Here is a 13,033-nt window from a genome sequence, read left to right as displayed (position 1 = left end):
CCGCCGTTCCTGCAGGAAGTTTGTCCCCTCCCGGCGGCCGTACCCCCATTCTCGTCGGAAGTTTTCCCCTCCCGCCGTTCCTGCAGGAAGTTTGTCCCCTCCCGGCGGCCGTACCGCCGTTCGGGCAGAAGTTTGTCCCCTCCCGGCGGCCGTACCGCCGCTCCCGGCCCGGCGGCCATGCAGGCGCTGCGGCGGCTGAGGCGGCGCCGCTCCGCGCTGGGGCTGGGCGGGCTCTCCCTGTGCGCCGCCGTCCTGCTTTACCTGGCCAAATGCACCTCGGAGGGGCCGCGCCCTTTACCCGCTCTCCCTCACATCCCTCCGGAGCGGGGCGATCCCCACACCGCCTCCCCTGCGGGCTCTGCCCTGCTGGCCGTGGTGGTGCTGAGCGGCCCCAAATCCAGCGAGCGCCGCAGCATCATCCGCAGCACTTGGATGGCGGCGGCTCCACAAAACCCCCCCGGTGCCGTCTGGAGCCGCTTCGTGCTGGGCACGGCGGGTTTGGGCTCCGAGGAGCTGCGGAACCTGGAGCTGGAGCAGAACCGCCACCGGGACCTGCTGCTGCTGCCAGAACTGAGAGACTCCTACGAGAACCTCACCGCCAAACTCCTGGCCACCTACTCATGGCTGGACGCGCATTTAGACTTTAAATTCGTCCTCAAAGCCGACGATGACACTTTTGTGCGTTTAGACGTGTTGGTGGAGGAATTACAAACCAAAGAACCGCGCCGCCTTTATTGGGGATTCTTCTCCGGCCGCGGGAGGGTCAAATCGGGGGGAAAATGGAAAGAAAACTCTTGGGTTTTATGCGATTATTACCTCCCTTATGCTTTAGGAGGGGGATACGTGATTTCAGCAGATTTAGTGAGGTTTTTGAGGGTAAATAGGGATTATTTGAAGCTGTGGCAGAGCGAGGATGTGTCTCTGGGCGCTTGGTTGGCTCCGGTGGAGATAAAAAGGGTTCACGACCCTCGGTTTGACACCGAATACAAATCCAGGGGCTGCAGCAATAAACACATCGTCAGCCACAAGCAGAGCATCGAGGACATGCTGGAGAAATCTCAGAGTTTGGTGAGGGAGGGGAGGTTGTGCAGGGAGGAGGTGAAGCTCAGGTTGTCCTACGTGTACGACTGGGCCGTGCCGCCCTCGCAGTGCTGCCACAGGAGGGACGGCATTCCTTGAAATTCCCTGAAAAATAAAAAAATCCTCCTCTCTGGGGGAAAAAAGACTCAAAAAAGGATGATGGAATTTCCCTGGAATTCCCTGAAAGAAAAAATAACAGCTCTGTTGGGGAAAAGAAGCCTTAAAAACGGATGATTGAATTCCCTGAAAAAGAAAAAAAAAATCCTCTCTTGGAGAAGGCTCAAAAAAGGATGATGGAATTCCCTGAAATCCCCTGAAAAAGAAAAAAAAAAAAATCCTCTCTTGGAGAAGGCTCAAAAAAGGGTGATGGAATTCCCTGAAATCCCTTGGAATCTCCTGAAAAAGAAAAAAAAAATCCTCCTTTGGAGAAGGGTTAAAAAAGGGTGATGGAATTCCCTGGAATCCCTTGAAAACAGAAAATAAAACCCTCAAAGAAGCATCAAAAAAGGATGATGGAATCTCCTGGAATCCCCTGAAAACAAAACAAAATCCTCCCTCAAAGAAGCGGCAAAAAAGGATGTTGGACTCTGTTGTTGTTACATGGGGAGAATCCCGTTAATGAGGGGTTTAATTGTTTTAAAAAATCAGATTTTACCTGCTGGAGAAATCTCAGAGTTTGGTGAGGGAGGGGAGGTTGTGCAGGGAGGAGGTGAAGCTCAGGTTGTCCTACGTGTACGACTGGGCCGTGCCGCCCTCGCAGTGCTGCCACAGGAGGGACGGCATTCCTTGAAAATGAAAATAAAAAGCGTTTTGAGACTTGGAGAAGGCTCAAAAAAGGATGATGGAGTCCCTTGAAAAAGGAAAAAAAGTCCCCCGTTGGAAAAGGCTCAAAAGAGGATGATGGGATCCCCTGAAATCCCTCTGGAATCCCCCTGAAATTCCCCTGGAATCCCTTGAAAATAAAACAAAAAAAATCCCACCTCGGAAAAGCCTTAAAAAAGGACGATGGGATTCCCTGAAATCCCCCTGGAATCCCCTGAAAAAGAAAAAAGTCCTCTCTTGGAAAAGCCTTAAAAAAGGATGATGGGATTCCTTGAAAAAGAAAAAGAATCTTCCTCAAAGAAGTGTCGAAAAAGGATGATGGAATTCCCTGAAATCCCTTGAAAAAGGAAAAAAATCCCCCGTTGGAAAAGGCTCGAAAGAGGATGATGGAATTCCCTGAAATCCCCTCAAAAAGAAAAAAATTCTTCCACTCTGGGGGAAAAAAAGGCTCAAAAAAGGATGATGGAATGCCCTGAAATCCCCTGGAATCCCTTGAAAACAACAACAACAACAAAAAATCGTTCCTCCTCAAGCCTTAAAAAAGGATAATGGAATCCTCTGAAAACAAAAAAAATCTTCCTCAAAGAAGGCTCAAAAAAGGATGATGGAATCCCCCTGAAATCCCCTTGAAATTCCCCTGGAATTCCCTTGAAAAAGAAAAAAAATCCTCCTCTCTGGGGGAAAAAAGGCTCAAAAAAGGATGATGGAATTCCCTGAAAAAGAAAAAAATCTTCCTTAAAGAAGCGTCAAAAAAGGATGTTGGAATCCCCTGAAATACCCTGAAACCACCTCAAAAAGAAAAAAAAAATCCTCCACTCTGGGGGAAAAAAGGCTAAAAAAAGGATGATGGAATTCCCTGAAATTCCCTGGAATCCCTTGAAAACAAACTAAAAAAATCCTCCTCAAAAAAGGCTCAAAAAAGGATTTTAAATTCTGGTTGTTGTTACATGGGGAGAATCCCCTTAATTATTTATAAAAAAAAAAAAAAAAGGATTTTGCACAGTTTGTTCTGTCACTTCTTTTTCCTCCTGGGGCTCCTCAGTGAAATGGTTCAAAATACTTAAAAAAAATAATAATAAAATAATAAAAAGTAAAATAATAAAAATAAAAAATAATAAAATAAGTGACAGAAAGCACAAAAAAAAGGTCAAAATTCCAGGATTGAAGGTGACAAAACACAAAGAATAGGAAATAAAAATTAAAAATCAGAGAGAGAAAACTGGAATTAAAAATTTTAAAGGAATTTTGAGGTTTTTTTGATTCTGATGAGGCTCAAATAAAATAATAATTTACAAAAAGCCCCAAAAAAGGTCAAAATTCCAGAATTGAAAGTGAAAAAACACAAAGAGTAGGAAAAAAAATAATTAAAAATTAAAAATCGGGAGGAAAAATAACTGGAATTAAAATTTTTAAAGGAATTTTGAGGTTTTTTTGATTCTGATGAGACTCAAATGAAGCTTCTTTTTGTCCCTTGGGATAATAATAATAAAAAAATAAAATAAAATATAAAATAAGTGACAAAAAGCACAAAAAAAGGTCAAAATTCCAGATTTTTTTTGGTCTATTTTTAATTCCCATTTCCTTCCCCAACTTTGGCTGGAAAAGACAAAATGAAATTAAAAATTCAGGTGCCAAATTTCCTTTTTTTTTTTTGCTTTTTTTTGCAAAAAATCAGGATATTTTAGGAATTAGAAAATATTTTTTAAATTATTATTATTATTAAATTATTATTATTATTATTATTATTATTATTTTCTTGTTTTAATTAATTATTAAACATTTTAAACCTTCAGATTTTATTTTATTTTAATTTTAAAAATATCAAAATTTTCCCTGGAAAAAAAAAACCTTTAAATTCTGCAAAAATTCAACTATTTTAACAATAATTAATAATAATTAATAATAATAATAGTAATAGTAATAATAATAATAATAATAATAATAATAATAATAATTTTTCCTGTTCCAAACCAGGAGTTTTCCAACAAAAGGGACCAATTTTATTTTTTTTTAAATTATTATTTTCTTATTTTAATTAATTAATAAACATTAAAACATTTATTTTCATTTTAATTTTAAAAACATCAAATTTTTTGCCTGAAAAAAACACTTAAAATCCTCCAAAATTTCAACTATTTTAACAACTCAATTCTTATAATTCTTATAATAATTAAAAATATTCAAAATAATTAAAAATATTCAAAATAATTAAAAATATTTTGTTCCAAACCAGGAGTTTGACCAAAAATTCCAATTTTTTTAAAGGTCCATTAATGTTGTTTGTGTCCTGATAAAATTCTTTGTAAATGTGAATATTTATTTATAAATATATTTATTTCTGGTTCTTGTTGGTGTCTTGTCTTTATTTTCCCCTGGAAAAATAAAAATAAATCCATTTATTCCCATCAAAACATTAATTTTCTCATTATTTTATCAATTTCACCCCTTTTATCCCAGGAAAATCCCAAATAAATCAATTTATTCCCATTAAAACATCAATTTTCTCATTATTTTACCAATTTTTACCCCTTTTTCCCCTGGAAAATTCCAAATAAATCAATTCAGTCCTTTTTTTTTTTTTTTTTAAATTTATTCCAAATATTTTGGAATTTATTCCCAATTTTTTTTAATTTATTCCCAATTTATTTATTATTTATTCATTCCCATTTTTTAATTTATTCCCATTTTTTAAAAAATTATTCCCATTTTTTTATTTTATTCCCTTTTTTAAATTTATCCCAAATTTTTAAAAAATTTATTCCCAATTTTTTTTAAAAAAATATTCCCAATATTTTTGGAATTTATTCCCTTTTTTTTGGATTTTTTCCCAAATTTTTTGGAATTTATTCCAAATTTTTTTTTATTTAATTTATTCCCAGTATATTTTTTTTTATTTATTCCCATTTTTTTGTAATTTATTCCCCAATATTTTTGGAATTTATTCCCAATATTTTTGGCAATTTATTCCCAGTTTTTTTTATTATTATTTATTCCAAATGTGTTTTTTTATTTATTCCCAATTTTTAAAAAATTTATTCCCAATAGTTTTGGAATTTATTCCCAATTTATTGGAATTTATTCAATTTTTAAAAATTTATTCCAAATTTATTGGAATTTTTTCCCAATTTTTTAAATTTTTTTTTTTTTTAATTTATTCCCAATTTTTTTTGAATTTTTTTTCCCAACATTTTTGGCAATTTATTCCCAATATTTTTGGAATTTATTCCAAGTATTTTTGGAATTTATTCCCAATATTTTTGGCAATTTATTCCCAATATTTTTGGAATTTATTCCCGATTTTCCTGCCCCATCTCAGGCGGTCACTAGAGGTCCCTCCAACCCTTTGGAAATAAAAAATATGTGGGAAAAATGAGGGAAAATCTGAACACTGACCCAAATTTTGAGGAAAATCTCAGAAAAAAACATGGAAAAATGTGGGAAAAAATGGAAAAAAACATGAAAAAAGTGGGAAAACATGGAAAAAACGTGGAATTTAATGGAAAGAACTGATAAAATGGAATTTTTTTCCTCATTTTATCCCTTAGAACTTTGAGCCAAAAGATTTTGGGATCCAGGACTGGCTGGATTTGGGGAATTTCAGAAAAATCCTGGAATTTCTCACTCCATTTCCAAGGACAGAATTCCCAAATCCTGGATCCACATAAGGATCCAAAATTCCAAGGAATTAAGTGAAAATAGATGATAAAATATAATTTTGTTCCTCATTTTATCCTTCAAAACTTTGGACCAAAAGATTTTGGGATCCAGGCCTGGCTGGAATTGAGGAATTTCAGAAAAATCCTGGAATTTCTCACTCCATTTCCAAGGACAGAATTCCCAAATCCTGGATCCACAATTCCAGTAGAACTGAGCAGGAAAAAAATGATAAAATTGAATATTTTCCTCATTTTATCCCTTAGAATTTTGAGCCAAAAGATTTTGGGATCCAGGCCTGGCTGGATTTGGGGAATTTCAGAAAAATCCTGGAATTTCTCACTCCATTTCCAAGGACAGAATTCCCAAATCCTGGATCCACAAATGGATCCACAATTCCCAAGGAATTAAGTGGGAAAAAAAGGATAAAAATGGAATTTTTTTCCTCATTTTATCCCTTAAAACTTTGAGCCAAAAGATTTTGGGATCCAGGACTGGCTGGATTTAGGGAATTGTATTTAAATCCTGGAATTTCTCACTCCATTTCCAAGGACAGAATTCCCAAATCCTGGATCCACAATTCCAGTAGAACTAAGCAGGAAAAAAAAAGATAAAATTGAATATTTTCCTCATTTTATCCCTTAAAACTTTGGACCAAAATATTTTGGGATCCAGGACTGGCTGGATTTGGGGAATTTCAGAAAAATCCTGGAATTTCTCACTCCATTTCCAAGGACAGAATTCCCAAATCCTGGATCCACAATTCCAGCAGAACTAAGTGAGAAAATATGATAAAATATAATTTTTTTCCTCATTTCTCCCCCATAACTTTGACCCAAAACATTTTATTCCTCACCCCTGACTGGATTTGGGGAATTGTATTTAAATCCTGGAATTTCTCACTCCATTTCCATGGACAGACTTCCCAAATCCTGGTCTGGTGCTACAATTCCCAAGGAATTAAGTGGGAAAAAATGATAAAATATAATTTTTTTCCTCATTTCTCCCCCAAACTTTGACCCAAACCATTTTATTCCTCAGCCCTGACTGAATTTAAAGACAAACTCAATTATTCCCCCCTTTCCCAGCTCCCAACCTCAGGAGGTTCCCCCGGATAAAAGGAATAAAAAGATAAAAAACAAAACAAACAATAAAAAGTGGGATCCGATTTCCCCGGAGATAATTTGAGGCTCCAGGAGTCGCTGATAAAATCAGAATTTTCAGGCTCAGACGGCGGCGCCGGAGACACTGAAATAAATCCAGAAAAATTGAGCCCAAAAAGGGATTTTTTTTTTTTTTTTTTTTTTTTTTTTTTTTTTTTTTTGGTGTTTCCAGGGGAATCCCAGAAATATTGGGATGGGAATAATGGGAATAATGGGAATAATGGGAATAATGGGAATAATGGGATGGGAATAATGGGAATAATGGGAATAATAGAAATAATGGGAATTAATGGGAATAATGGGAATAATGGGATGGGAATAATGGGAATAATGGGAATAATGGGATGGGAATAATGGGAATAATGGAAATAATGGAAATAATGGGAATAATGGGAATAATGGGAATAATGGAAATAATGGAAATAATGGGAATAATGGGATGGGAATAATGGGAATAATGGGAATAATGGAAATAATGGAAATAATGGGAATAATGGGATGGGAATAATGGGAATAATGGGAATAATGGGAATAATGGGAATAATGGGATGGGAATAATGGGAATAATGGAAATAATGGGATGGGAATAATGGGAATAATGGGAATAATGGGATGGGAATAATGGGAATAATGGAAATAATGGAAATAATGGGAATAATGGGAATAATGGAAATAATGGAAATAATGGGAATAATGGGATGGGAATAATGGGAATAATGGGAATAATGGAAATAATGGAAATAATGGAAATAATGGGATGGGAATAATGGGAATAATGGGAATAATGGGAATAATGGGAATAATGGGATGGGAATAATGGGAATAATGGAAATAATGGGAATAATGGGAATAATGGGAATAATGGGAATAATTTTTGTCTTGGGGGAGCTGCAGGGAGAGGGAAAGGGGGAAAAATGGGGGCAAAGGAAGGAATAAAGAGGGAAAAATGAAGGAATGAAGGGGGAAAAATGAGGGGAAAATAAAGGAATGAAGGGGGGAAATGAAGGAATAAAGGGGGGGAAATGAAGGAATGAAGCAATTCCCGCTCTCAGAGGTTGCAATTCCCTATTTTCAGCCCAGGATGCAATTCCTGCTCCCATCCTGGAATGCAATTCCCATCCTGGGATGCAATCCCTGCTCCCAGAGGATGCAATTCCCTGTTTTCAGCCCAGGATTCAATTCCTGCTCTCAGAGGCTGCAATTCCCTGTTTTCAGCCCAGGATGCAATTCCTGCTCCCAGTGGATGCAATTCCCTTCTCCCATCCTGAAATGCAATTCCCTTCTCCCATCCTGGGATGCAATTCCTGCTCCCAGTGGATGCAATCCCTGTTCATATCCTGGAATGCAATTCCCAGTTTTCAGCCTGGGCTGCAATTCCTGCTCTCAGTGGCTGCAATTCCTGCTCCCACCCTGGAATGCAATTCCCATCCTGGGCTGCAATTCCTGCTCTCAGCGGATGCAATTCCTGCTCTCAGAGGATGCAATTCCTGCTCTCAGAGGATGCAATTCCCAGTTTTCACTGGATGCAATTCCCAGTTTTCACCCTGGAATGCAATTCCCACTCCCACCCTGGAATGCAATTCCCATCCTGGGATGCAATTCCTGCTCTCAGAGGATGCAATTCCCAGTTTCCAGAGGCTGCAATTCCCCTCCTGGAATGCAATTCCTGCTCCCAGAGGATGCAATCCCCAGTTTTCACCCTGGAATGCAATTTCCAGTTTCCCGAGGCTGCAATTCCCCTCCCGTTGTGCAATTCCTGCTCCCAGAGGATGCAATTCCTGCTCTCAGGGGATGCAATTCCCATTTTCCCGAGGCTGCAATTCCCCTCGTGTTGTGCAATTCCTGCTCCCAGAGGATGCAATCCCCAGTTTTCAGAGGCTGCAATTCCCATTTTCCCGAGGCTGCAATTCCCCTCGTGTTGTGCAATTCCTGCTCTCAGGAGTTTTCTTTCCCTCCCGCCAGGCCGGAGCCACATCCCGGGGCAGAACAAACCCCGCAGTGTGTGCCAGGAGCCCCCAGGGCCCCAATAGCCCAATTAGCGCCAATTAGGCTCATTAGCCCGGCCTGGGCCCCGGCCAACATTCCCCAGGGAGGAGGAGGAGGATCCTCATGGGCTCTGTGGGGATCAGGAGGATGGAAAATCCATTTCTCAGCCTCACACAGGTGGAAAAATAGGGAAAATAATATTTAAAATAATTTTTAAATTAAATTAAACATCAAATTTAATTAAAAATAATTAATTAATTTAATTAAATTTAATTAAACATTATATATTAATATTTTGTTATAATAATATTATAATATTTATTATTATTAAATAATAATTATAAATAATTAAAATTATTTCAATCGTTTTGCCCAGCCAAAGCTCCTTCTGTTAATATAATACTGAAATAATTTAAAAATATTTCAATAATTATTTTGCCCAGCAGAAGCTCCTTCTGTTAATATAATACTGAAAAAATTTAAAATTATTTCAATAATAATTTTGCCCAGCAAAAGCTCTTTCTATTAATGTAATATTGAAATAATTTAAAAATATTTAAGTAATAAATTTGCCCAGCAAAAGCTCTTTCTATTAATGTAATATTGAAATAATTTAAAATTATTTCAATAATAATTTTGCCCAGCGAAAGCTCTTTCTGTTAATACAATATTGAAATAATTTTAAAATATTTGAATAATAATTTTGCCCAGCAAAAGCTCTTTCTGTTAATACAATATTGAAATCATTGAAATAATTTTAAAAATTTCAATCCCACTGGGATTCCAGGGGGTGATTCCACAATTCCAGCAGGGAAGGAATTTTTTCCACTTGGGATTTTGCCAAAAAAAATATCAATATTTCAATTGGATTTGGTGAATTTTTTGGGGGGGAATTTTTTCCACTTGGGATTTGCCCAAACAAATCAATATTTGGGAATTCCCAGCTGGATTTTGTGTGGATTCGCTCCTGCAGGACAGGGAAATTTGGGAGCAGATTTGGGAACATCCCAGTCTTTGGGCAGGTGCGGGAACCATTAAAATATAAAAGGGGAAGGAAAAAAAAAAATCCTTAAAAGCCGATTTTTAATTAAAAATTAAAATTAATTTTTTTGGTGCTGAGGGAATGTTTGGGCTTGATGATGGAAAAGGGGGAAAAAGGGGGAAAAAAGGGGGGAAAAATGGGGAAGGGAAGGGAAGGGAAGGGAAGGGAAGGGAAGGGAAGGGAAGGGAAGGGAAGGGAAGGGAAGGGAGGAAGGGAAGGGAAGGGAAGGAAGGAAAGGAAAGGAAAGGAAAGGAAAGGAAAGGAAAGGAAAGGAAAGGAAAGGAAAGGAAAGGAAAGGAAAGGAAAGGAAAGGAAAGGAAAGGAAAGGAAAGGAAAGGAAAGGAAAGGAAAGGAAAGGAAAGGAAAGGAAAGGAAAGGAAAGGAAAGGAAAGGAAAGGAAAGGAAAGGAAAGGAAAGGAAAGGAAAGGAAAGGAAAGGAAAGGAAGAAGGAAAACAAAAGGGAAGAAAATAAAAAGGAAAGAAGAAAAGAAAAGGGAAAGGAAAGGAAAAGGAGAGAAGAGAAGAGAAACAAGAAAAAAGAAAAGAGAAAAGAGAAAAGAAACAAGAAAAGGAAAGGAAAGGAAAAAGAAAAGGAAAGGGAAAAGAAAGGGGAAAAGAAGAAGAGAAGAGAAGAGAAGAGAAGAGAAGAGAAGAGAAGAGAAGAGAAGAGAAGAGAAGAGAAGAGAAGAGAAGAGAAGAGAAGAGAGAAGAGAAGAGAAGAGAAGAGAAGAGAAGAGAAGAGAAGAGAAGAAAGGAGAAAAGAGAAAAGAGAAAAGAGAAAATACAAACCCCCCACAATCCCCCCCAAACTCCCCGTGTCCCCCAAACCCCCGGGATGGCTCCAAACCCCATTTCCAACATTCCCAAAGCCTTTCTGGCTCCTCCCCAGGGCCCGGGACCATCCGGGGAGGGCAGAGCCGGCCCGGGCCGGGCTCCAGGCAGGAATGCGCCGCCAGGACAGGCCGGAGCCAGACAAATTTACATTTGACATTCCTGGAGCCGCTCAGGGCTCAGCCCGGGCGGGATCTGCAGCCTCTGCCCGGCCACAGGTTCTGCTCTGGCCCTGCGGAAAAATCCACAGGAAAAAAGGGGATAAAAGTGAGAGAATTGGGGGATTTATCCCAATTTTTGGGGGGTTTTATGGATTTAATTCTAATATTTCAGGTCTGACAATAAAGAGATTTTTTTCCCCTTGTTGTTTTCCCTTCCAGCAGGTAAAAATGTGATGGAGGGAAAAATCTCCCCAAAAATCTCCCAAAAAATGAATAATTCCATGTCAAAGGCAAAGTGGATCCTGGAATTGGATCCTGGAATTGGATCCCGGAATTGGATCCTGGAATTGGATCCTGGAATTGGATCCCGGAATTGGATCCTGGAATTGGATCCTGGAATTGGATCCCTGGAATTGGATCCTGGAATTGGATCCTGGAATTGGATCCTGGAATTGGATCCTGGAATTGGATCCTGGAATTGGATCCTGGAATTGGATCCTGGGATTGGATCCTGGAATTGGGTCCCTGGAATTGGATCCTGGAATTGGATCCTGGAATTGGATCCTGGAATTGGATCCCGGAATTGGGTCCCTGGGATTGGATCCTGGAATTGGGTCCCTGGGATTGGATCCTGGAATTGGATCTCTGCCCCAGGTTCTGTTCTGTCCCTGCTGGAAAATCCACAGGAAAAAATGGGATAAAGGTTTGGGGACTGGGGGGTTTATCCCAGGTTTGTTTTTTTATTATTATTTTTTTAAAATTTTTTATTTTAATTGTAATATTTCATGTCTGAGAATAAAGAGACTTTTTTTTCCTCTCTAATTGTTTTTCCAGCAGGTAAAAAATTTGTGGGTGGAGGGGAAAATCTCCCCAAAAATCTCCCCCAAAAATCTCCCCCAAAATCTCCCCAAAAATCTCCCAAAAAAGGAAGAATTCCATGTTAAGGTGATGTGGATCCCTGGGATTGGATCCTGGGATTGGATCCTGGGATTGGATCCCGGAATTGGATCCTGGAATTGGATCCCTGGAATTGGGTCCTGGAATTGGGTCCTGGAATTGGGTCCTGGAATTGGATCCTGGAATTTGATCCTGGAATTGGATCCCGGAATTGGATCCTGGGATTGGATCCTGGAATTGGATCCCTGTCCCAGGTTCAGTTCTGGCCCTGCTGAAAAATCCCCAGGAAAAATGAGCTGGAAATTTGGGGTTTATCCCAGTTTTTTGGGGGTTTTATGGATTTAATTCTAATATTTCATGTCTGAGAATAAAGAGATTTTTTCCTCTCTAACTGTTTTTCCAGCAGGTAAAAATGTGTGGATGGAGGGGAAAATCTCCCCAAAAATCTCCCCAAAAATGAATAATTCCATGTCAAAGGCAAAGTGGATCCCTGGGATTGGATCCCGGAATTGGATCCCGGAATTGGATCCCGGAATTGGGTCCTGGAATTGGATCCCGGGATTGGATCCCGGAATTGGATCCCAGAATTGGATCCTGGAATTGGGTCCTGGAATTGGATCCCGGGATTGGATCCCAGAATTGGATCCTGGGATTGGATCCTGGAATTGGATCCCTGCAAAAAACTGGATTTTCCCTGATTTTCCTTTTGGATTTTCATTGATTTTCCTTCTGGATTTTCATGGATTTTCCCTCTGGATTCTCCCTGATTTTCCCAAAGGATTTTCCCTGATTTTCCCTCTGGATTTTCCCTGGATTTTTCTTCTGGATTTTCACTGATTACGCCCCTGGATTTTCCCTGATTTTCCCTCGGATTGGGGGAAAATTCAATATTTTTTTGGTCAAATAAATCCAATTTTGAATCTGGGAGAGGATTTAATCCATTTCCAACTCCATGGAAAAAAACTCAGATTTTTGGCTGGGAAATTCTTTGTCCCCTCCCTCCCCATCACACAAAACAAACAAACAAACAAACACAACAATTATTGGTTTATTTCTGTTATTTCCCATCTCAATCCTTCATTTCCAAAACAAAACAAAAAACCAAAAAACCCACCCAAAAAGCCCCAGAAAAACTCATCAAAAAACCCAATAAACCCCCTCAAAAAAACCCAAAAAACCCCCAACCCCCCTCCAAAAAAAACCAGAAAAAACCCCCAAAAAACTCCCCCAAAAAACCCCCAAAACCCCAGAAAAAAAACGAGAAAAAACCCCCAAAAACCCCCAAAAAACCCCAAAAAACCTGTGCTGGTTACAAGTGCTACAGTGAAACAAAAACACACAAAAAAAATCAAATTACAACGTTAATTCCCCCCTAAATCTCAGCGTGAGCATCAAAT

General features: G+C 38.8%; 1 protein-coding gene across 1 annotated transcript; it reads left to right on the top strand.

The window, feature by feature from the left end:
- The first annotated feature begins 29 nt into the window (after nt 1-29).
- On the top strand, nt 30-4,058 carry B3GALT6 (beta-1,3-galactosyltransferase 6). Its single transcript, XM_083876593.1, has one exon. It carries the CDS (start codon nt 178-180, stop codon nt 1,177-1,179), a length of 1,002 nt encoding a protein of 333 aa, XP_083732719.1. The 5' UTR covers nt 30-177; the 3' UTR covers nt 1,180-4,058.
- The last annotated feature ends 8,975 nt before the right edge of the window (nt 4,059-13,033 follow it).

This window comes from Zosterops lateralis (assembly GCF_965231275.1).
Source record: "Zosterops lateralis genome assembly, chromosome: 22".
NCBI classification, from domain to species: Eukaryota; Metazoa; Chordata; class Aves; order Passeriformes; family Zosteropidae; genus Zosterops; species Zosterops lateralis.
This window is presented reverse-complemented; position numbering and strand designations above follow the sequence as displayed.